General features: G+C 43.8%; 1 protein-coding gene across 5 annotated transcripts in view; it reads right to left on the bottom strand.

Moving 5' to 3' along the window:
- The window catches only part of SGPP2 (sphingosine-1-phosphate phosphatase 2), a 213,169-nt gene that overhangs the window by 65,727 nt on the left and 121,468 nt on the right, over positions 1–25,974 (bottom strand). For 4 of the 5 annotated variants that reach the window (XM_081579454.1, XM_081579453.1, XM_081579450.1 and 1 more), the window contains one exon: positions 19,379–19,537. Coding sequence is in view for 4 of the 5 variants with exons in the window: in XM_081579453.1 (XP_081435579.1) it covers positions 19,379–19,537 (159 nt within the window). In the remaining variant the exon portion in view is untranslated. The remainder of the gene's footprint in view (positions 1–19,378; positions 19,538–25,974) is intronic. The other variant, XM_081579452.1, reaches the window with a different exon arrangement.

Genomic DNA, 25,974 nt, shown 5'->3' with positions numbered 1-25,974 from the left:
AACTTTCCTTTAAAATTAAAAGAAGATCCCCCCCCAACCACACACACACACACACATACACAAGTTGTCCAGTCTTTACTGAATGTTTAAATGTCTTTAAATCCTTTAATCTCTAGCCTGTTGGGCTCTTTTCAAAGATTCTTCATTTGCTTCTTAAAGAACCTTTATATTAAGCTTGACACAGGAGATGAAGTAAGAAGAGGGCTGGGCTGAGAATGAGATCTGGGTGATATTAATATCTCATCCTCAGTTTCATCTTATGTAAATGTAGGCATTAACATCACAAAAATGTTGTTGGATTGAGATAAGAATATGCTTGGAAGGGCTCAGCCATCTGTGGAGTTGTATGCTTTTTTAAAACATTATTTTTAGAAACAATGATTGACTCTGGAACTTCTTTTTAACATGCTCCTGACATCACATTTTAGATACAGATATGCTACAGAACTTACTTCTATAGAGTTTATGTCCAACTATTCTTAGAGTGGAAAAGAGAGCTGGCATGAGACCACATACACTCTTAGAGCACTGCATCATTTTAAGAGGCAAGCACATGTTCACATCATTTAACTTTTTTAACACTTGTGCTGTGGTGCACTTATGAAAACAAGCAGGATCCTATGGGGCTTCTGGGTGCAGGAACCTTTCTGTTTACCCTCCAAGACCTTCCTTGAGTTCCAAACAGCAGGTTCAAGCCATTGCTAACCAGGGAAGGGAGGGGATACAGAGACAAGAGAGGAGCGGCCAAGGAAAAATAGTGCATTCTTGGGGCAGGTCCTTCAGTTCAGTTCCGTGGCTCAGTCATGTCCAACTCTTTGCAACCCCATGGACTGCAGCACGGCAGGCCTCCCTGTCCATCATCAGCTCCCAGAGGTTACCCAAACTCACGTCCATTGAGTCGGCGATGTCATCCAACCATCTCATCCTCTGTCGTCCACTTCTCCTCCTGCTCTCAATCTTTCCCAGCATCAGGGTCTTTTCAAATGTGTCAGCTCTTCTCACCAGGTGGCCAAATTATTGGAGTTTCAGCTTCAACATCAGTCCTTCCAATGAATATTCAGGACTGATCTCCTTTAGGATGGACTGGTTGGATCTTCTTGCACTCCAAGGGACTCTCAAGAGTCTTCTCCAACACCACAGTTCAAAAGCATCAATTCTTCAGTGCTCAGCTTTCTTTATAGTCCAACTCTCACATCCATACATGACCACTGGAAAAACCACAGCCTTGACTAGCTGGACCTTTGTTGACAAAGTAATGTCTCTGCTTTTTAATATGCTGTCTAGGTTGGTCATAACTTTTCTTCCAAGGAGTAAGCAGCATCTTTTAATTTCATGGCTGCAGTCACCATCTGCAGTGATTTTGGAGCCCAAAAAAATAAAGTCTGACACTGTTTCCAATGTTTCTCCATCTATTTGCCATGAAGTGATGGGACTGGATGCCATGATCTTAGTTTTCTGAATGTTGAGCTTTAAGCCAACTTTTTCACTCTCCTCTTTCACTTTCATCAAGAGGCTCTTTAGTTTTTCTTCAATTTCTGCCATAAGGGTGGTGTCATCTGCATATCTGAGGTTATTGATATTTCTCCCGGCAATCTTGATTCCAGCTTGTGCTTCCTCCAGCCCAGCGTTTCTAATGACGTACTCTGCATATAAGTTAAATAAGCAGGGTGACAATATACAGCCTTGACGTACTCTATTTCCTATTTGGAACCAGTCTGTTGGTTCTATGTCCAGTTCTAACTGTTGCTTCCTGACCTGCATACAGGTTTCTCAAGACGCAGGTCAGGTGGTCTGGTATTCCCATCTCTCTAAGAATTTTCCACAGTTTATTGTGATCCACACAGTCAAAGGCTTTGGCATAGTCAATAAAGCAGAAATAGATGTTTTTATGGAACTCTCTTGCTTTTTCGATGATCCAGCTGATGTTGGCAATTTGATCTCTGGTTCCTCTGCCTTTTCTAAATCCAGCTTCAACATCTGGAAGTTCATGGTTCAGATACTGCTAAAGCCTGGCTTGGAGAATTTTGAACGTTACTTTGCTAGCGTGTGAGATGAGTGCAATTGTGCAGTAGTTTGAGCATTCTTTGGCATTGCCTTTCTTTGGGATTGGAATGAAAGCTGACCTTTTCCAGTCCCGTGGCCACTGCTGAGTTTTCCAGATTTGCTGGCATATTGAGTGCAGCACTTTCACAGCCTCATCTTTTAGGATTTGAAATAGCTCAACTGGAATTCTATCACCTCCACTAGCTTTGTTTGTAGCGATGCTTCCTAAGGCCCACTTGACTTCACATTCCAGGATGTCTGGCTCTAGGTGAGTGATCACACCATCGTGGTTATCTGGGTCGTGAAGATCTCTTTTGTATAATTCTTCTATGTATTCTTGCCACCTCTTAATATCTTCTGCTTCTGTTAGGTCCATACCATTTCTGTCCTTTTTTGAGCCCATCTTTGCATGAAATGTTCCCTTGGTATCTCTAATTTCCTTGAAGAGATCTCTAGTCTTTCCCATCCTATTTTCCTCTATTTCTTTGCATTTATCACTGAGGAAGGCTTTATCTCTCCTTGCTTTTCTTTGGAACTCTGCATTCAAATGGGTATATCTTTCCTTTTCTCTTTTGCTTTTAGCTTCTCTTCTTTTCACAGCTATTTGTAAGGCCTCCTTAGATAGCCATTTTGCTTTTTTGCATGTCTTTTTCTTGGGAATGGTCTTGTTCCCTGTCTCCTGTACAATGTCTCGAACCTCCTTCCATAGTTTATCAGGCACTCTATCAGATCTTGTCCCTTAAATCTATTTCTCACTTCCACTGTATAATAATACAGTGGAACCAGGGGCAGGGTCCTGATTCCCCCTAAAGGGATACACGTAACAATATATTTGAACCTACAACACTAAAAATGCCAACAAATGAAGATATTAGCATTCTTCATTCTATGTTAAAGAAACCAGAGAAGCTCTTCAAGAGATCACCTGAGGCCAGATTAAAGACCCTGCACACACCCTAATTCTTATCAGCAATCCCACCCTTATACCATTGCTATAAGATGCCTCACCAAATCCTCCCCGGATTAGGACACAGTTTTGGGGGGCAGGAGCTCTGCCTGGCAAGTCTTTCCTACTTCACCCAAAAAGCTGTCCCCAAGAGTCCATTCAGCACCGCTGCAGAGTCGGAGCTTTCAGCATCACCTACACAGCTTAGGGATGAGATATTCCATTACTGGTGGTAATTAATAAACTAGGCTCATGGTCACAAGACCATCAAAGAAAAACCTACAAAACATGAGTTTAAATCTGTAAAAATACAGGATTCATAAGATGATATGAGACACCTTCAAGAGATTACTATGCTTGTCTTCTTGCTTGGATCAACATTCAGTGTTTAAATACACATATCAGAATTTCTGCCTGCAAGGGATGAAAGTTGTCCAAGTGACCACAAAAGAGTATTTAACCTTGTCTGGGTTTGATTTTGGGGTTCCCAGGTGGTGCTAGTGGTAAAGAACCTGCCTGCTAATGCAGGAGATGTAAAGAGACGTGGGTTCGATCCCTGGGTTGGGAAGATCCCATGGAGAAGGAAATGGCAACCCGCTCCAGTGTTCTTGCTTGGAGAATCCCATGGACCGAGGAGCCTGTTGGCCTGCAGTCCATGGCGTCACAAAGAGTCAAACACAACTGAAGTGACTAAGCACGCGTGAAGAGGTTTGATTTGGGTGTCCCTTCACCTTGGGTTTTCCAGGAGAATTTCCTTCAGAAAAACTGTTCTACTTACCAAACATAATTTCTAAACCAGGGCTGATCCTATACATAGCCCTTTATATCTTTACCTCAATGGTAACACACCGAAAAGGCTCTAGGTGGTTTTATGCCTCTTTTATAAATTTTCCTTAAAACATATACCTCATGTATACATATAAGGTTACACAAAATTAGCATCCATAAGAGAGCTAGGTAACAGATTAGCATAGCCTTAAAACATCATTTTAGGCAGCTGAGATGTTTTAAATAAAGACAGGCACCTGGTTTTCTGAAACTCAGGCTCTTGACAGAGTTATAGTGATTTTAATTCTTTTTGTGTTAAAGACACACCCTTCTGATTGACCTGTAGGGGAAAAAGTCTAGCATTCTTTGTAGATTAGCAGACATTTTTTTTTTTTATTTTAAAGGATAAACCCCAGACTTATACACTCAAAGCTTTCCTACAGTACAGATTCAGGTTTAAATTTCTGAATCCAGTCTCCAAAGGGCAAAAGCCTCAAAGAACACTCAGCTTGTGTGGAATGCTTACCCAAGTGAATGAGCCCCTGATTCATTTTTTTTTTTTTTTTAATGAATTCTCAAGAAAGGACCCTGTTGTGGTCTTTGTCAGCTACAGAAAAGTGGAGCCGTTCAATCCATCCCCCTGCATCCATTCTTTCTAAATATTTTCCCCAATTATGTAGACAAATGCAGAAAATTGCTCAACCTTTGTCTCAGATAGTCCAGGTTTAAGAAGTCCTGGTTAGGGATGTGGCTGGGATGGGAGGGGCTCCCATAGGGGCAGGGCAGCCTGCACACAGGTGTGCCATGCATCCTAGCCTTAGTATTCAATCCAGAGTTTCATTTTCTCCTTTGACTGAACCTTCTGTTATGGCCTAATAAAGAAATCAGTTATTTTATTTCGCTCATTTGGCCTTTGTTGATCAGTGTTAGGTTACAAGGAAGTCAGCTTACTGCTTTCCAGCTGCTAATTTCCAAGTTCATGTTTTCGGAAAAACCTTCAGAATGTCGTTTTCCATTCCCTAGAGTCGAAATGCTACGTATTTCAAAAACACTTTCAAATTGAACGAAACTTTTTTTCCGTTTTGATTTCAGTGCCTGTGAATGCCAGAAGAAATTTAATTTCCAGAGGAACAAAAGCATAACATCTTTTTCTAGTTAAGTCAGAGCATATGCAATGCAAACAATGGATTGTTACATATTCTCACACACACACACACACACACAGACACAAGCTCAGAACAAGACTGTGTGCTTGATGTTTGCCATTGTTTGTGCCTGGACTAAGAGCACTAAACCTTCAGCAAACCCCACTAATCCCTTGGTTTGCTCTTTCAGGACCAAGTGATTCCTAGTGACTCAGATCCAATATGTCCAACGAAGGGTCTCAGACCTTTTTTCAGAGAATCGTTAACTATCGTTCCTTAGACGGACCCTAGGAGCAAATCTAGTCAAGGCACGCGTGGTAGTCACCTGGGGGAAACTGTATGGGGCCAGATGCATTGTTGAAGCCAGAACATATGATTTAAAAAAACAGAATATCATAACTAAAACACATATCACCATTATTATTTTTATAACTGTGACACTTTCAAAATGAGAGGCACCTTGTGGTCATTTTGCTCAACTCCACATTTCCGAGGTGGTCAAACTGAACCCAGAAATAAACATCACTCGGCAAATTATTAATAAACTTGGACTAATTACTTGCCCATCTGGAACAGTCAGTAGTTATGAGCCCATTCTATCTTGGCCTTGACTCCAGCCAAGGTATCTCCTTCTATTTTACTAAAACGTGTGCTAAGTAAAATAGAGGTGGAGCAATTCTCACTTGGATTAGAATCCAAGTTTTCTAATCCTTAAAGAAATTAAGATTGAATGCTTCCTTTTAGGTTAAAAGATTAGTGAGTCATCCCATCTCATTCCCTTTTTTTAGGTTTGCACCATGAGCCCCAAGACATGCTTAGTGTAACATCAAACCATTTACCACAAAGTAGCAGATCAACTGTATCCTATGATCAAACAGTGCATAAACCAGACAGACAAGCAGGCACACAAAATAGAAGGAAAGGGACTCACCCTTAAATCAATAAATGAGGATCTAGGAAAGTTTTTCTTCTTTGCTCAATTTTTTATTAGTATGGTTCATACTTGTAAAATGAAAAAAATCAAATTAATTGAGCACATTTAGTAAACAGAAAAGCCCAACTATATTTAACACAATTAAGGGAAAAGCAGTGGTTTATAGCCAGGATTCTGGAATAACATATTCATGAGTTCAAATCTGGAGTCTGCTCCCTACTGGCTATGTCAGCTTGTCGGGCCTTTCATGTTGTGTTCCCCCTTTTGGACCAGAAAAGAGACTGAGCACCAAAGGACTGATGCTTTCCAACTGTGGGGCTGGAGAAGACTCTTGAGAGTCCCTTGGACAACAAGGAAATCAGCCCAGTCAATCCTAGAAGAAATCAATCCTGCATATTCATTGCAAGGACTGATGCTAAAGCTCCAATACTTTGCCACCTGATGCCAAGAGCTGACTCACTGGAAAAGACCAAGGACAGGAAGAGAAGGAGGCAACAGAGGATGGGATGGTTGGATGCTATCATTGACTCAATGGACATGAGTTCAAGCAAACTCCAGGAGATGGTGAAGGACAGGGAAGCCTGGTGTACTGCAGTCTATGGGGTCACAAAGAGTCGGACATGACTGAGCGACCGAACAACATCAAAAATAGTGCCTATGCGTTCATGCTCACTCAGTTGTGTCCAACTCTTTTCGACCCCATGCACTGTAGCTCACCAGGCTCTTCTGTCCATGGCTGCCATTTCCTAGTACAGGAGATCTTCCCAACCCAGGGATTTAACCCTAATCTCGTGTCTCTTGCATTGGCAAGCAGATTCTTTACCACTGAGCCACCTACAGTACCTCACTCCCCAACATTTATAGGGTCCACAGCCCTGTGTTCAGCACCCAGACAGGATACAGTTAGGTGACTTCAGCTCACAGAGAGCTGTCATCATCTTGAAGGCTGGCACAGAGGCTCTGCGCACAGCCACGTGCAGTTTATGTTCATGAATTCTACACTGCTATTTATTCATAAGCAGTTAGGCTGTGGCACCTTGAAAATGACACATTCACTCCGCCTCACAGGGGACACAATAAGGACACAGGAGTTGGACTCAACCCAGCAGGGAGAGCACTGGGGCTAGGCCTTGGGTGGCGGCCAGGACCCACTGCAGGAGGCAAGAGGCCAGAGAGGGCGCCCTGGGTCAGAGTCTTGCCAGGAAGCCTCAGTTTCCCAGATTAACCCTCAGTTAGCTGAGGGCCAACTCCCCTCCAAGCAGACAAAATGCCTCCTGGCCAACGAGCCCACTGAGGCCACTGGCACAACAGAGCCTGACTGGCGTCTGGTGGCAGCTGGGCCTGGGAGGAAAGGAACAGAGGTCAAAGCTGTTGGCTGCACTGAGGAGAAGCGGCTGTGAAGGGTACACCTTGAAAAGCCCCAGAGCCGCACTGCAGAAAGGAGAGGGAAGACGAGAGGTGACTGCCATTATGTTTAACAAGACTGGGTTGGTCTAGTACCCCAAGCTTCCAGAACATTCCAGAGGCCAAAATACAGTATGGCCTCTCCAGCTGTAAACTGCAAGAGCACTCGGCTGATAAAAAAAAAAAAAAAACCTTTTCTTCCCCTTCTCGGCCTAGAAGACACTTCTAATCCTGTGGGAGAGTTGCTGAGGGGTGCAGGGCTCCTCCCTCCCCGACCGGAGGCTCCTGAGGCAAAGAGGAGTCAAATCCCCACCTCCTTGTGGGACAAAGGCCAGTCTTAGCCTCATTCTTCCTTTTCCACTTGGCTGCAGCGCAAAATACAATCAGGAAGTAAAGTGTTTGCCTCGGCACCACAAGCCTGAGGGGGCAGCAGGCTGGCTCCTCAGACCTCCTCTGTTCCCTGCCCCCAACCAAGGTCCCAAAGCCCTACTCCCCTCCCAGGCCCCTGGAATGCCCCAGCCTCTTATGGAAAGTACAGAGTCTGGGACACACAGTCTGAAAAGAGAGGGAGGCACTCAAGGGATCACTGCACAGAGAACTGGGAGGCCAATATCTGAGGAACCTAGGACATGTATCTGTTGCACGTGGAAGGCACTTGCTAATGTGATGATATATGGAGCTTTCCAACCAAATAGGCCAAGCACCTTCTGAATAATTGGATTGAGTGGGGGTGGGGGTAGAATTTAGCCATTTGAGGCCGTCTGTGGGGTCGCACAGAGTCAGGACACGACTGAAGCGACTTAGCAGTAGCAGCAGCAGCTGCAGTGGAAAGGAATCAATGGGGTGGGGAGACAGATGTAGTATTCCACTTACTGGATGTGTTCCCTTAACTACTCTTTGGGGTTCAGTTTTCTCACCTGTGAACTGAGTAAAGTAACTGGCAAATAGAGGAGGCTCTCGAGCAGCGGCTGTGAGAATCCTACCCATTCCAGAAGGCAGCTTTGCAAATGGGATTGATTGGTTAAAAAAAAAGTAGAGAGCATTGTTAAGATTTTACTTGAAAATTTCCTCTGAAAGAAAGGCCCCTGTGGCCTATTGATTAGCTCATTTTTCTTTCGTTTTGTTTTACAAATAAATGGGAGAAGCTCTGGGATGAGGGCCAGTGGAAAGGGTGCTCTGTAAAGGCCCTTAGGGACTGATCCCCTGTAGGAAGTGAGGAAGGGCAGCTTTGGGCCTGGTCCCAGAAGCCAGCTGAATTCAGAAGGTGACCTCCTGAGGCCTTGTCCTACTGGAGGCTCCTTGGTTCAAGGTCTGGATATAACATGGCAAGGACTGTTTTTCTTGATAAGACACTTAAAGCTATGATAAAACCAACAGGAGGGGAGAAGGACTAACTGCATATCCAAACTCTGTATGAAATGTTTAATTCTTTCTGTGTTGTCTTAGTGGATCTAAACTAAGTTCATCCTTAAAGATATCCTGCCCTCCAGGCTCCTGGTGTTTCAAACAATTTCACACCTAGCTAAGCTGGAGAGTAATCACACAGCCAGGAGATGAAGTGAAGCCTTTAGAAGTGGTGCTTGGGGGTGAAGAGTAGGGGGTGCTGATCTCTGTGGGAGGATTACAGTTCTGCTCAATCAAACCCAATTCAAAAACCAGCGTTTCAAGTCTTAGGAGGTTGAAAAGAGAGACAGCAGTGGAGGTGAAAACTTGAACCCACAGTCCTTTAACTGAGATCACACACCTGGTCTCAGGACTTAATGACGCTCAGGTTTCTGAGGTCTGGTCACAGAAGGGTTTCAGTGAGAGACAAAGCGATAGGAAAGAAGTGGATTTATTTAGAGAGAAACACTCCACACACAGAGTGTGGGCCATCTCAGAAGGAGAAAGGCCCTGGAAGATGGGGCGGTGAGTTTTTATGGGCTGGGTAATTTCATAGACTAATGAGCGGGAGCTAATAGTTGAAACATTCCAACCATTTCAGGGAAGGGGCTGGGATTTCCGGGAACTGGACCACTGCCCATTGTCTGGTCTTCTATGATTAGCCTCAGAAATGTCTTGGCACTGGTGGATGTGTTGTTTAGATGCTAATAGATTTTGCTGTTTAGTCTCTCAGTCATGTCCAACTCTTTGGAACCCCATGGACAGCAGCATGCCATGATAGTATAATGAGGCTCAAGGTCCACTGGAGGTCTAAGTTCCTGCCATCTTATATCTAGTTAGCTCTAACTAGTTTTTGTCATGTCCCATGGCCATGTCAGGGCTTCCCAGGTGGCTCAGTGGTAAAGAATCTGCCTGCCATGCAGGAGACACAGATACTATCTCTGTGTTGGGAAGATCCCCTACAGAAGGAAATGGCAGCCCACTCCAGTATCCTGATGAAGAATTGATGCTTTTGAACTGCGGTGTTGGAGAAGACTCTTTTGTGAGTCCCTTGGACTGCAAGGAGATCAAACCAATCAAACCTAAAGGAAATCAACCCTGAATATTCTTTGGAAAGACTGATGCTGAAGCTCCAATACTTTGGCCACCTGATGCGAAGAGCCAACTCATTGGAAAAGACCCTGATGCTAGGAAAGATTGAAGGCAGAAGAAAAAGGGGATGACAGAGGATGAGATGGTTGGATGGCATCATCGACACAATGGGCATGAGTTTGAGCAAACTCCGGGAGATGGTAAAGGACAGGGAAGCCGGGCATGCTGCAGTCCATGGGGTCACAAAGAGTCAGACACAATCTAGCAAGTGAACAACAACCAGTATTCTTGCCTGGGAAATCTCATGGCCAGAGGAGCCTGGAGGGCTACACTCCATGGGGAAGCAAGAGAGTCACGACAAGCTACTAAATCCACAACAAAATGGCTGTCATTCTTTAAAGGTTGTGCCCTGCCCTTTTCCCTCCTGTTTCAGGGGTGGGGTGGCAGATGAGTTCTGGAAGAATGTGGTCACATTCTCCAGTCATCATCAAAAGGGGAGGGGGACAGATCATTTTTCAGGTAATGACAGTGATAATTAGATCCGAATCTGTTGAGTCCAGGTTTTCAAGGTTTTTTTTTTTTTTTTTTAAATCTACACTAAAACCAAAACATTTCCTTATTGCAAAACGAACCAATACAGTTTGCATAACAAACCCTCTAGGGACATTTACTTAATATTTAACCAAGGCTAAATTACAAGATTCTACTTCAGAGGGACTGGTCAGAACCTCTGACGCCTAATTCCGTTTCATTCACTGCAAGTTACAATCTGGCCTTTGTTGAATACTTTTCAAGACTCATTAATCTCAAGCAAGAATCAACTTAACAGGCAGGACAACCTTTTGAAGTGAACGGTGGTAGTGGTTTAAACAGAGGATTAGAAGATAATCACATTAAAAGTCATCTTTTGGCACTAAAATTGACCCCAGTCTGGGGGCTGTGAATCAGGGCTAGGAGAGGCTGTTTTGCCCTCCTCTCTTACCATGTCTCAGACTCCCCTGTGACACAGCCAGATGGCAGTCTGGCCACATCCAAAGAGACACCACTGCATTTTGACATGTTATCACACAACTGCCTCTTAACCAATTTATGGAACCCTTTATAAAACCCAAGACTCCACTGCAGTTAGACACTAGGTTACAGGCACAATTTAAACGTAAAATGTTAGGTCTGCTTTGTAATATAGACATCAGCCAGCTAGCTTTCAATAAGGGCTTCCCTTGTGGCTCAGCTGGTAAAGAATTCTCGTGCAATGCGGGAGACCTGGGTTTGATCCCTAGGTTGGGAAGATCCCCTGGAGAAGGGAAAGGCTACCCATTCCAGTATTCTGGCCTGGAGAATTCCATGGACTGTATAGTCCCTGGAGTCTCAAAAGAGTTGAGACAACTGAGCACCTTTCACTTTACTTTAGCTTTCAATAATCAAAATGTGAGTGATGTGAAACCCATCATTTTAAACTCAAGCTCTTCAGCATAAGTTAACTTGACTTGGAAGAGGAGGAAAGGATGGACCTGCCAAAAGGAAATCTGCTGCTGTTATGACTTCCTTTTCGCCAGGATTTTGAGAGTACCTGCCCCTCCACCAAAAAGAGGAATCTCTAGTCACCAGGCAACTCAGCATTTCCTTTTAAAGCATTTCTTTGATCGTGTTGAACACAAAACAACAAACTATCTAACAAATACTTAGTAGTGGATTTGATATGCATTTCTAATGTACCATCTAATACTGAGAGGTTCAGAGCAGAAGATGAAGCATGTAAAAACATATTAGCATTCAGTCTGCAAAAGAGATGACAGGGTTTTTTTTTTTGTAATTCTGTCCAGCATTTAGTCTTTGCTTTTTTACTCCAAGCCATGGATGTCTCTCTTAAGTGTTGCATAGTGAACATATAAAGAAGAGTCATGACCATGTTATGTACCTCCAAAGGTCCTATGAGTCCTTTCATTTTGAAGCTAGGGATGCAGCAGGCCAGAAGCAAGCAGTGAGTGCCCTGAGCAGAGTCCCACTGCTAGGATTATAGCCCAAGACTCCTGATATTTTAACCTGGTCCATGGCTCTGTGTCCCAATTAATTGTCTACCCTCACCCCCAACACAGCTGCTTGGACCAAATACAGTCAACATATGCATTAGCCAGAGATGGGTGGAGTTGTGCTACACAGTTAGCTGGGTTACATTGTCTTGGAACTCTGAACAGGAAGTTACCAGCTGGCATCAGGAGGTAAACAGGCAGATCTGCGGAGTCACTGCTTAACTGGAGCAGAAACCAAGCTGTTCACTGACATCAGCTCCTGTGTGGTTCTGGCTCCTATGGGACTCCTTGTAATCTGACAACATCTCCCCTTTCTGGGGCCAGTTTTGAGTGGAAACCAAAACCAACACCCTAAAAACACCATCCTCATGTTCCTTTCATGGTATTGATATTTCAGGGTCAGGAACCTCTGCGTGTATGTGTGTGCACAGTCCTGTCTGACTCTTTGCAACCCCATGGACTGTAGCCCGCCAGGCTCCTCTGTCCATGGAATTTCCCAGGCAAGAATACCGGTTGTCATTTCCTCCTCCAGGGGATTTTCTCGACCCAGGGATTGAGCCTGTGTCGCTTGCATCTCCTGCATTGGCAGGCGGATTCTTTACCATTGCACCACTTGGGAAGCCTGGGAACCTCTGAGTGTGCATGTGCATGAAGTGGCTTCAGTCACGTCCAACTCCTTGTGATCCTATGGACTGTAGCCCACCAGGCTCCTCTGTCCATGGGATTCTCCAGGCAACAATACTGGAGTGAGCTGCCATGCCCTCCTCCAGGGGATCTCCCCAACCCTGGGATCAAACCCTGTCTCCTACACTGGAAGGTGGAGTCTTTAACATTAGTGCCACCTGGGAAGCCAGGAACCTCTGACCAAACCTCAGAGCTGCTGATAGAGGTGGAAGCAGCCCTCCTCGCCCAACATCAACACTCCTTGATTTCATTCAAAGAGTTCATCAAAAGCCACAGATTCAGACGGATTGAGGGGGGCTTCCCTGGCCATCCAGTGGTTAAGACTTCTCACTTCCACTGCAGGAGGTGTGGGTTTGATCCCTGGTAAGGAGCTAAGATACTGCATGCTGTGTAGTGTGGCCAAAAATTAAAAAAAGAAAAAAGAAAAAAAATGGATTGAGGGAATTAAAGAAAAAAACAAACAAACATGAATTATTAGAAGAGAGATTACCCCTGCCTGGAAACTCAGAAGCAATCAGGGCCTTCAACTAGACCTTCAACAATCAGAAAAACTCTAAAAACTGTTTGGATAGGATGACAATTATTTAAAAATAATCACATATGGGTCAGAATGGTGAGGGCTGTGTCTTTTGATGTAAAATAAGTGTTTACAAATGGGGAAAAAAAGGGAAAGGAAAACTCCCAAGACAAATTTTAAACTTTCTGGAGTTTTGGGCAGCGAGAATCAGGTTTTCTAAGGGCTGATTGCCCGTGTGTAAACTATTTCACGGCCAGGGAAATGCCAGGTCAGAAAGATTTGGTGCCTGAAGATGGGAGTCCCAAATTCAAATGTTTTATAGGGGTCAAGGACTTCCCTGGTGGCTCAGTTGGTAAAGAACCTGCCAATCCAAGAGATGCAGGTTCGATCCCTAGGTCAGGAAGATCCTCTGGAGAAGGAAATAGCAACCCACTCCAGTATTCTTGCCTGGGAAATCCCCTGGACAGAGGTGCCTGGCTGGCTACAGTCCATGGGGTCTCAAAGAGTAGGACATGACTGAGCACACATGCACACACATGTGGGCCATGGAGGTCACAAAAGGTATGGCAACAGAGTGGTGAGGTCTCTGCCTAAACTAATGTGAACACCCTGCATAAAAGCATTGAAATTCAATTTGGCTCAGTTGGTAAAGAACCTGCCAATCCAAGAGATGCAGGTTCGATCCCTAGGTCAGGAAGATCCTCTGGAGAAGGAAATAGCAACCCACTCCAGTATTCTTGCCTGGGAAATCCCCTGGACAGAGGTGCCTGGCTGGCTACAGTCCATGGGGTCTCAAAGAGTAGGACATGACTGAGCACACATGCACACACATGTGGGCCATGGAGGTCACAAAAGGTATGGCAACAGAGTGGTGAGGTCTCTGCCTAAACTAATGTGAACACCCTGCATAAAAGCATTGAAATTCAATTTGGCTCAGTTGGTAAAGAACCTGCCAATCCAAGAGATGCAGGTTCGATCCCTAGGTCAGGAAGATCCTCTGGAGAAGGAAATAGCAACCCACTCCAGTATTCTTGCCTGGGAAATCCCCTGGACAGAGGTGCCTGGCTGGCTACAGTCCATGGGGTCTCAAAGAGTAGGACATGACTGAGCACACATGCACACACATGTGGGCCATGGAGGTCACAAAAGGTATGGCAACAGAGTGGTGAGGTCTCTGCCTAAACTAATGTGAACACCCTGCATAAAAGCATTGAAATTCAATTTGGCTCAGTTGGTAAAGAACCTGCCAATCCAAGAGATGCAGGTTCGATCCCTAGGTCAGGAAGATCCTCTGGAGAAGGAAATAGCAACCCACTCCAGTATTCTTGCCTGGGAAATCCCCTGGACAGAGGTGCCTGGCTGGCTACAGTCCATGGGGTCTCAAAGAGTAGGACATGACTGAGCACACATGCACACACATGTGGGCCATGGAGGTCACAAAAGGTATGGCAACAGAGTGGTGAGGTCTCTGCCTAAACTAATGTGAACACCCTGCATAAAAGCATTGAAATTCAATTTTAAGGGATTTTCTTCTGTTGATGATACCATCAACTTACATACCACTTCTCAAAATCTTGAATTTCTAAAAATCTTATTTCAAGACACATGGCCTCTGAGACATGGAAAATCAATAGTTCAATCTCACTTGATGCTAACCGATAAAAAGAGATTAGAAAAGTCCCTTTAAAATATACTCAAAAGACATACTGAAAATTCACAAGAGTTAACACAAGTGGCATCTGAAAAAAATTTTTAGTGAAATTAAAAATACATGAAAATTAATGGAGGTACCATTATGCAACCTCATGTTACAGAGCTGAACACCATGCAGTTTCAATGAAATTGGAGCTAACCTTTTTAAGACACAAGCAATATTCTATTTTCTTTTTTGGTGGAGCTGTCACCATGCCAAAACGGAAGACAGGAGATCAGTTAATCACTCAGTTGAGCAGTGATTCCTAAAGTTCTATGGATAACATCTCTTATGAGGATCTAATGAATAACCCATTCATGGCCTTTTCTGTCCCAAGGTCAAAGAGTCTATTGAATCGACAGGTTAAAAACCTTGATAAGTGACAGAGGAAGAAAATACCTCATTGATGTTTCTCAGCTAACTTAAAAAAAAGCTTATCTAAGTTTCCTGGGATAAAATACCTTTGACTTGTCAAGAAAGGTCTATGAAAGACACTTAAGGAGTAGATAAAGTTAATAAATGCCATATGGGCAAAACTGAAATGCAATCATAGCAAATATGCAACAGAACAGAACTGAGGGCAAGTTGTTTGAATGCTTAAAGCCTCAACTTCAACATCTCTTAAAAAAAAAAAAACAACCAACAGTGAAGGCTCTTAGTGTAGTTCAGCAGTGTTTTTCTAAGAAACAATGGTAGCCCTCTCTAGCACAAGAGGCCTTAGGGCTCTGGATCAAATCCACTTAATCCAAAGTGATTCTTTCTACATGTTAGTTTCCTGATTGTCAATAGTCATGTTTCAGGTGCTGGCAGGATTAAATTAGGTAATATATGTAAAGCATTATTACATTGAATGTCCTCAACATACAATATGGCTTATTATTTGAAGTATTACTATCCCAATCTATAAAATGATAAAACTGATACCAACCCATTGTTATGAAGATCAAAAAAGATAATGAACATGGGGATGCCAACAAATTCGATTAACAGAAGTGGAATAGAGAGGAGGAACAATTATAACTGTGATAAGAAAGCTGTTCTTGTAACCATAAATTGTTAAACTGCTTCAGACAATATGAGTCCCTCCTAATATAACAAATTATTTTTAAAAGCGATAAAACCTGCTGAGACTTCACCCAATGACAACTGTCAAATTAATATGCAATTTGTCAAGAGATCTGGCACTCTTGAACATAGCTGCCTTCCAAAGGATTTTGAGTGAGATAAGATGTTCAAAGTTAGGGGACTTCAAATTCTGTCCCTTATATAATAAACATTTCTTCACCCTCACCCCTTAAAGAGGCAGCCACTAACTTAGTGATATCCCTTACAGGAGACAGGCTGCCACAGCAGGAAACTGATTGCCCAAAAGAATCTCACCCATCTCCATCCCAGGTGGCCCTAGTGGTAAAGAATCCACCTGCCAGTGAAGGAGATGTAAGAGACGTGGGTTGGATCCCTGGGTTGGGAAGGTCCCCTGGAGAAGGGAATAGCAACCCACTCCAGTATTCCTGCTTGGAAAATCCCACGGACAGAGGAGCCTAGCAGGCTACCGTCCATGGGGATGCATGGACTCAGACAGGATTGAAGGGACTAAGCACTTAGCATGCATGTCTACCCCATGTCCACCCCACCTCCCCTCCTAGCTCCCTGTAACACCATCAGGAATTTTCCTTCCCTCCCCCCAGTTTCAACAGTGGAGCCAAACCAAGCCTCTCCCATTATTATCTCCACAACTGAGGACAGAGCAACCACTTTCCCATCTCTCAGTATCTGCCCCCTCCAAACCTCTACCTCCCTTTGCCCTTCCTTCCTTCCTTCCTTCCAACCCTCCCTGGACCCACCACTGTCTCTCTACCATTAACTGCCAGGAATGCCTCACTGATATGAATTACACAACTCTCTACATGGATGCCTTGTGGATCTGACCATTCACTCATCTCTAAAAGGAAATAACAGGTTGCCAAAGCTCACGACAAATAGCACACTTAAAGGCTGCTCTTTCCCCCTCTCAGGTGAAGACTTTACTTGCCCGCTCTCTGACAAGACTCGTAATCCTACCTCAAGTCGGAAATCCTTTGAGTGCTCTGAAATCAGGACTCCAAAATGAAAAACCGCCACCCACGATGACATTCACAGTCCCATAACCACTGCCTCCTACAGGGTCTAAAGATCTTCCCGATCCCTGAAGAAAAGTTTTCCACCCTTAGTGGGCAAGATAACTGACCTCAAACTGACTGTACACAGTATAAGATGTTGCTTGGTTATTAAAAATAGTTTGCATTGTTTACCACACTCAACTACATAAAAGTTGGATTTTTTTTTTTTTTAATACCTCAGAAAAAGGGGCTTCCCTGGTGGCTCAATGGTAAAGAACCCACCTGCCAATGCAGGAGACATGGGTTCAATCCCTGGGTCGGGAAGGTCGCCTGGAGAAGGAAATGGCAACCCATTCCAGTATTCTTGCCTGGGAAATCCCATGGACAGAGGAGCGTGGCAGGCTACAGTCCATGGGGTTGCAGAGTCAGACACAATTTAGCGACTACACAAAAATCCCAGAAAATAAATGACAGGAAAAGGAATGCAAGTACCCCGGATCTTGGGTGCACATTCACCTCCCAAGAACAGGAGTGCTCCCAGCTCCCCCTCCTCCCCAGCCACTCTAGTGAACATCACCGGCTCTGCAGGAACAGAAGGCGAAAGAAGGGAGGGGAACAACTGCACTAATGGTCATCTCTTCCAAGATTCTTATGTTTTTGCACGTTCTCATTGAATCATACTTTTAGACGTAAGCTAGATTTCAGAAGAGGGCTGGCTGGGAGACAGAGACGGAGAAAGGAAACAGTGACTTGTAGCGTGAGAGAGAAAAGGAGCAAATAATCAGGAAGAATTAGGGGCCAAATAATCCTGACCATAAGTCGGAGGGACCTTAATTGTGCTTTAGGCCAGAGACTTCAAACTAGGCCTTGGAAGTCTGCATTTCAAGGATGCTTTTGTTCAGTTGGCATACAAAGCTTTTAAAATGCAAGTCTAGGACTTTCCTCATGGCCTAGTGGATAAGAATCTGTGGGTTAATGCAGGGGACACAGGTTTGATCCCTGGTCTGGGAAGATCCCACATGCCGTGGGGTAACTAATAAGCCCATGCGCCACAACCACTGAGCCTACGAGCTGCAACAACTGAAGCCCAAGCACCCTAGGGCCCACGCTCAGCAACAAGAGAAGCCACCGCAATGAGAAGCCCAAGCACTGAAATGAAGAGTAGCCCCCGCTTGCTGCAACTAGAGAAAGCCCGCACAAAGCAACGAAGACCCAGTGCAGTCAAAAATAAAGTAAATAAATAAAAATCATATTTTAAAAAACTGTAAGCTTTCATTTAAAGACTTCACAGGAAAAAGAGATCTGACAATTCCACCCTGTTTTTCCTCTCTCGGACACAGGTGGAGGGGAAGGGCAGCCACACCCAGTGCCCCGAGATGCCTCCCCACCCACCAGCCCTCCCCACCCAGCACTTCACTGTTTTATTTCTACCCCCTGCCTTTTGTGACATTTGCATTTACGGCTCCAAACAAGACCCCTCTCGCACTTCTTCTACAAATGAGAAAAATAAAGCCCCAGACGAGCAGCCACAGCTTCTCAGAACAGAGCCGCCTGAGAACCCTAGTGCTTTTACACATGACCAAGTGCTTCTGAAGCTCAGTTTTCAGGGTGGAATCTTGAGTTAAGGAAACAGCCGTGCTGGCAGCCTTGTCCCTGAAGCCACCCTCTCCTGGCTAAACAATCTTTGACCTTAGAATTGATCTTTAAGACTTTCGCCTTCGTGGACTCATCACTATGTATTACATGCTTACAGCAACCTGCAGATCTCTCCCACATACTAGGCCCCGCCTCGTACGCCGAAAATGTCTTCAGGATTATTCTTAAGATGCACATTATTAACACTGTTTTACAGGCTCAGGACAAGGGCACACAGGCAAGTGCACTGGCTGAGCTGCACCTGAACCCAGGCCAATCTGATCCCAGGGCCTGGATGCTCACAGCACACTTTGCTACTATCTCCCTCAATTAAAAAAAAAAAAAAAATCAGAATTTAGTCCTGAACAAAGTTCAATGATAGGGTCCGAAACAAAACATCAGAAGGGGCACTACCTCTCCACCTGGAATTGTCAATGGTTTCCGCGTATAGGCCAGCTGCCCCCCTAATACTAGAAACTCCGTCAAATTAAAGCTGCCCTACCTTATATGCCTTTGTGTCTAATAGGTACGGAGCAGTCACACTTAAAACCACTTGGAATTAAGTCACACTTAATACCACATCATGTCTCTCCTCTCCTAGGAATCTCCTAGGAATTCCACGTGGTATCAGTCAACAGCTTCTATTTTCAGTTTTTGATCAAACTTTACTAAAAGGGGCTTCTTGAGAGGAGGCATTTTATGCCCCATCTTGGGTTCTGGGCTACAGTCCAAGCGGGCACAAAGTGTTGGACATGACTGAGCATGCACTCATGCACCACCGCTGCTTGGGTTCTCAGAAAGGTCATTTCTCTGAACCTCATCTCTCTCCTCTCCTAGTCTCACTCACACATAGCTTTAAAAATTTTTTCCTTTCATTTTCCCAAAGTAAACCAGGTAAAAATTCAGCTCTAAGTGACTTTTTAAAAAAGAGCAAATATGCAGAGTCCTCGAATACCAAAGCTGTTGTAGAAACAATACTGGTCGATAAGTAATATTAATACTTACAACCCATATGATGGTCAGTCTTCTGGACAAATAAGGATCTATATTCCAGTGAGTGAATGGAAGGAACGTGATGTAGAACACTTCTTGTCCCAAAGCAGCTGAAAATCGAAACAGGTAATAGTAGAAATAATTCTTCACAACATACTTCTGTACATAAGCCTAAAAGACAAAAGTTAGAAGGCTCTGTGAGTTCACTGAACCGGTCACCATAAAGACGAGTTTTAAAAACCTCCGCCTGGGGACCACTCTGGCGATCTAGTGGTTGAGTCTGTTTCCACTGCAGAAGGTGTAGGTTCCATCTCTGGTAGGGGGGAGCTAAGATCCCTCATGCTTCATGCTGCAGCCAAAACAAAAAACACCTCTATCTACAACTCACGGGGTTTCAATTGCCAAGTCGCTGCCTCCTTTTCCATAATGAATTACTGGTTGGCCAAAAAGTTTGTTCGGGTTTCCATATGGTATAATAGGAAAAACTGAGCGAACTTTTTGGCCAACCCAATACATTACCATTACTGTCCAAATACCGTGTTATTGAACATCTATCTATCCACCCTGATGTGTCCACACAAACACAGATAATGTTTTGTTGATATTGTTGCTGTATAGTCACTAAGTCACATCTGACTCTTTTGTGACTTTAGGAACTATAGAGCCCATCAGGCTCCTCTGTCCACGGGATTTTCCAGGCAAGAACACTGGAGTGGGTTGCCATTTCCTTCTCCAGGGCATCTTCCTGACCCAGGGATTGAACCCGGAAATGACAACCCACTCCAGTATTCTTGCCTGGAGAATCCCAGGGACGAGGGAGCTTGGTGGGCTGCCATCTATGGGGTCGCACAGAGTCGGACACGACTGAAGTGACTTAGCAGCAGCTCCTACACTGGCAGGCGGATTCTTTACCACTTCATAAAATTAAAGTAGTAACATCCGAGACAGAAATATCAGGGGAAGACACACAAAAAAATCAAAGCCTTTCTCCTGAGTACACAGAAAGCTAGAAACTCGAGGGAGGGGAACGCTGTGAGAACACTGTGTGGATCTATGACTGTGCTGGTTTCCCAGGCGCTAGTGGTAAAAAACCTGCCTGCCAATGCAGGAGACATAAGAGATCTGGGTTCGATCCCTGTGTCAGGAAGATCCCCTGGAGGAGGACACAGCAACCCACTCCAGGGTTCTTGCTTGGAGAATCTCATGGACAGAGGAGCCTGGCGGGCTGCAGTCCATAGGATCAAGGTTGGACACAGCTGATGCGACTTAGCATGTATGCATGCTTACGGTAGACAGGAGAATGGCCCCAAAGATGTCCACACCCTAATCCTTAGAACTTGCAAATATGTTACGACACGTGACAAAAAGACGTTTGCAGATGTAATTAATGATATTGAGGTCGAGGGGTCACCCTGGATTATGTGGGTGGATTCAAGGTAATCACAAAATCTTTATAAAAAACAGGAGGCAGAAGAGTCAAGTCAGAAACCGGTCAGAATCTGAAGATGCTACATTGTTGACTTTGACGATGGAGGAAGGAGCCATGATTCAAGGAATACAGGCAGCCTCTAGAAGCTGGAAAAAGTGAGGGAAAGGGCCAACCCTCTGCCTGAGGCTCCTGAAGGAAGGCACTTTTGCTGATGCCTTGATTTCAGCCAAATAAGAACCATTTGGACTTCTGCTTTCCATGCATTGTGTAGCCACAGAATAAACCCGTGTTGTTTAAGCCACAACTTTTGTGCTAATTTGTTGCAGCAACAAAAGATAGCTAATATGAAGACTTCAGAAAAATCACTTGCTGATGAATATTTGTAATTTACCTTTTAAATGGGATTTGTTAAGTCAACCCACTACAGTGACAACCTAAGAAACAGCAAGTACACCTGGGCCTGCTAAAACTCACTCCCATTTTCTATCATCATGGTAGTAGGCAGGGAGAAGAGGAAAAAAAAAACTTAGGGATATTAAAACAGGAGTAAACAATCTATTTTAAAATATGGTATATGTCCTCAAATTATGGTATAATTGTAATGAACTTAAAAAAACAAAAACAGTCACCTCGCTAAATGAATCTAAAAAATAGTTTTAATGTTACTGAAGGTAGCTATGAACTTCATAAAAATAAAATCAAAGTAAAAAGCCAGTACTGAAAATGAAGAGGAAAAAAGGATTGACTCTGTCAAGGGTCTTGTAGGTCTGGATTTTTGGTTTGTTTTTATACAATGTCTGAGGTGCTTGAATCCTGGGGGAATTCAGAGGGTAAGTTATATGCATTTATTTTGCAAATATTCATTGTCTACGATGACTCAGACCTTGGGCTGGGTGCCAAGAATATTCAGATGAGCCAGGCATGAGGCCTGACTTCAAGGAGCTCTTATCTGGTGGGGGTGGGTGGGCATCAAAATCTATAATTTGAGGAAATTAATTTTTAAAGGACCAATATTTTATTTGAAGCCTTGAAAAAGGCCAAGAGTGCTTTTATACTTAAAAAAAAAAAAAAGATGACCTTGAAATTGCTAGAATATTAACTGTGCTAGACACTGCTGGCTACCTACCAAGTATGTAGCACTCTCTTTCTCCTCTCTCTGAGGTTCCTGATTTTATTCCAGCTAGTCTACCTCCCCTACAGAGCCCAGTATCTCAGGTGGGAGTTGACATTGCCCTTGGCTCCAGAGGTATATCTAGATTCATGTAAATCAGTCATGGTTAAGTGCAAATCTTCAGCCTCAAAGCCCAGTGGTACATGGCACTATCTGCAAGAAAGTTATCAGTCAGGAGTAAAGTTACTAGTCAGGAGCATACAACGTAAGCCTGAAGTTCCTCTCTCTTTGGGGAGCAACTTGACTTCTAAGTGAATTAAAAAGAGAGAGAATGGATCCATCCTCAAGAGCAAAGACAATAAAGCACAAAATGAATTAAATAAGGAACTGTATAGTTCTACCTCTCTGCCAAGATAACTATGGTTAGATGTGCAGAAGGAGGTCAAGGGATCGTGATGAATACGTAAATGACAAACTCCTCCCTCCTCCTTCGGTCACTCATTATCTAAAGTGAGGACTAATCTCTGCAGACTCTGTTTTATAAACATACATCTAACAGGCTTGACCTTTGGCCAAATCCTGTGAAGAGACCCTTAGTACGTGAAGATTAGTTATTTTAATGCACCAGCTCCCAGGTACACTTGGGACTCTCTCCTGCTTTGAAGCTTTAGGAGGAAAAACTTTTGCCAAACTTTCACAAGGGTCAAGCCCCTCCTTCATGTCATTTCACAGTACCCAAGGGCTTCCCTGGTGGCTCTCAGATGGTAAAGAATTCACCCACAATGCAGGAGATCCGGGTTCGATTCCTGGGTTGGAAGATCCCCTGGTGACAGGTATGGCAACCCACTCCAGTATTCTTGCCTATGGAATTCCACAGACAGAGGAGACTAGAGGGTTACAGTCCATGGGGTCACAGAGTCAGAAATGACTGAGTGACTAACACTTAAATAATAAACACTTAAGTGTTACATGACATCATAAACAATCAGCAACCACCATACCCTACCCTAGAGACCTATCTGAGACCAAGTTCAATACCTTAATCTTAGTAAATAATGGAAAAATTTGCTAAGGATGACAGCAAACTGCTTTAGTGTTACATGTAACTAATATCTTTAGGCATGCTTTTTACGATCTCTTAGGAACTACTTTTTTCGTGGAGAACTGAATCCTCTCTAAATCTTAGAAACAAAAAGCAAAAGTGAAATTAAAAATATCAATATGTATGTGAAGTGAAGTAAAAGTTGCTCAGTCGTGTCCAACTCTTTGTGACCCCATGGACAACACAGCCATGGAATTCTCTAAGCCAGAATACTGGAGCGAGTAGCCTATCTCTTCTCCAGCGGATCTTCCCGATCCAGGAATCAAACCAGAATCTCCCACGTTGCATGATTCTTCACCAACTAAGCTATCAGGGAAGCCCCCAACATGTATATAAGGTAGCCAAAGGAGTTTTTAGGTAACATCTCTGAATGTAACTAAATAGCTTGAGAGCCAATATTTGCCTCCAAATTCTTAGGAATTATACATACTATAAATAATTAAGTATTTGTCTTTTCAGAACAAGAATCTAAGTTTCCCTTGTAGGAGATCTCAGTGTGTTTCACTTTAATATATCTCTATAAAGAAGAATTTTAGTTCCAGGGTATGTGTTGGTCCCACTGGGAACAATTAGAGGGAGCATAAACTGGGGTTAGAAAAAGAAACAGTAGGTAAAGTGAAAGGCAGAGAGAAGAGAGAAAAACTGAGAGACAGAAAATCAAGTCCCAGAATGAAACATCTACATTTCACATAACTGGCCACACACAAGGGGCTTACATCCCAGGCAGTGGGGCTGCATTTCTGGGGCCCAGACTCAGGAGGGAGGCAGTGATTAGCACCCAGTTAAAAAAAAGATCAGGACAAGCACTGAACATACAGGTGGTGGAGAGCTATTTCAGAAATAAAACATCTCTTAGTATACCAATCATCTGCCTCAAAGAAGTTTCTAGTAAACAACAGAAGATATGATGGAAATTACACATATATCCATCATTACTAACTGTAAACTGTCACTGAAATTCTCATTTGTCTGTTTCACCTATTGCTTTATTTTCCTGAAAATGAAAGAAAAAAATATTTTTGCAGGAGTGGGGAAAAATACATGATCTCAGTCTTTCAATGCCATCTTTCCCTTTTGGTCACAAATTCCTCAAATGCACATTCTCCTAAAATGGGGGGTTTGGTAACCTAATGTTTGGAGGGGAGAGCAGCTGCTCTGTTTTGCAGGTACCGGAATATTCTGTGTTCTCTGCAAGGCTGTCTTCAATGGATAACTAAGTCAGGACAGTGAGAGAGCCATACAGCTTCACTCCAAGATGAAGACAAAGAATGCTGCCAATATATGACTTCTTGACTTAGCTTTGCCCCTAAAACACCTGAATGATGTTTGGTTTTCCAAACACACACAGAGGAGTCCTAAATGCAAAGGAAGAATGGCCAGGTCAGCACCACTGACTGTAAGAAGGACTGACCCAGACAGCAAAGAAGTGAATGTCCAGCAGACTTGGCAGCTGGCCCAGCTTCTGAGCTTTCAAAGGAGGAATACAAGAAACAGCTTTTGGCCAAAACAATGCATGACCTTAGGGAAGTCAGTTTGCCTTTTTGAACCTCAACAGCCTCAACTGCAAAGGATGGAGTACGATTAGTTTAATTGGCTTTTAATATACAAAAAGAAAATTCTGTCCATGGAATTCTCCAGGCAAGAATACTGGAATGGGTAGCCATTTCCTTTTCCAGGGGATCTTCCTGACCCAAGGATCTTACCGTGTGAGCCACCAGGAAAACTCTAAGTAGGGAAGGGCCCATTATATAAAACGTTACTCCAGGACCAATTATACAAAATGTTGTAAAATTGAAACTAATTGGTTGAAAGTGAGGTGGGGCCCAGGGAACCTCTGTTTCAGCTCAGACACTACCTCACACCCCAGTCTCCAAGTTTTTCTCTGGAATATTCCCTCAAAGTAGTTCAATAATCAGTTTGAAAACTACTGACCTTAATCTCTGCTAGACCTCATATAGCTAACCTCCTGTAATGAAACTCTGGCCTTGAGTATACCAATGTCATTGAAGAGCATATGAATTATCTCCATTTTTTTTTTTTTTTTTTCTGATTAGAGCTGTAAATGTAAAGATTCTTCCAAAGGTCAAGGTTGAGATACTACTCTACCTCAACACAGCCAGAAGTTCACATCCGGGGAGGGTAATATCTGAGGCTCCAAGTGGCCTGTATTAAATTGGAAGCAGTAGAAAGAGCTCCTTCTCTTTGGCTGAGAGATCAAATCTCTACAGAGTACAGCACAATCTTCCTTAAAAATAACTTTAGGACTCAAAGCTTTTCTAGAAGACACCAAACAGCAGCATTTCCTTCACCTTGGCTTTGCTTTAGAGAAATTTTACAGACCAATGAGAAAGAGGCAAGAGAGTCCAGAGCTAATAGACTTGGAGGGAAGAGTCCAGAAAAGGGGAGGGTGCAGAGCCGATAGTTAGGAACATGAACTCTGGAGGCAGAGTGTCTTGGATTAAATCCGGGCTGCTCCAACACTCACTACCTGAATGATCTCACGCCTATGAGCATCTCCCAAAGGCCTCAGTTTCCCCTTCTGCAAATGGGAATAACAACAGTACATACCACATGGAGACATCGGGAAGATTAAATCGGAGTGTGCTGCTCTGCCATATGCCAAGCAGTCAGGTCAGAGCCAGGCAGAGAAATGCTGCACTAAGACCTACTTGATGGCCATGAATGATGATGGTAGCAGTGAGGATTTCCCAGAAAGCATTTCTCCATTCTAACACGCACGCAACTCACCCGGATCTTGTTAAAAATGCTGATTTTGATGCAGTTCACCTGCGACAGGGTTGCGAATTCTAATGGGCTCTCAGGTGATGCAGCTACTGCCAGGTTGCCCACCCATGGACCACACTTGAGTGGCAAGGGGCAAGGACATTCCCAGTGAAGGGTTTTCAAACCCAGAAGGAAGGTTCTTAGGTTTAATTCTCGGTGTTAGAGGAAGCCTCATCTGGAGT

Source organism: Giraffa tippelskirchi, chromosome 3 (assembly GCF_054371585.1).
Source record: "Giraffa tippelskirchi isolate mGirTip1 chromosome 3, T2T-mGirTip1v1.2.pri, whole genome shotgun sequence".
NCBI lineage: Eukaryota > Metazoa > Chordata > Mammalia > Artiodactyla > Giraffidae > Giraffa > Giraffa tippelskirchi.
Note: the sequence above shows the minus strand (reverse complement) of the source record. Positions and strands in the feature narration are given on the sequence as shown.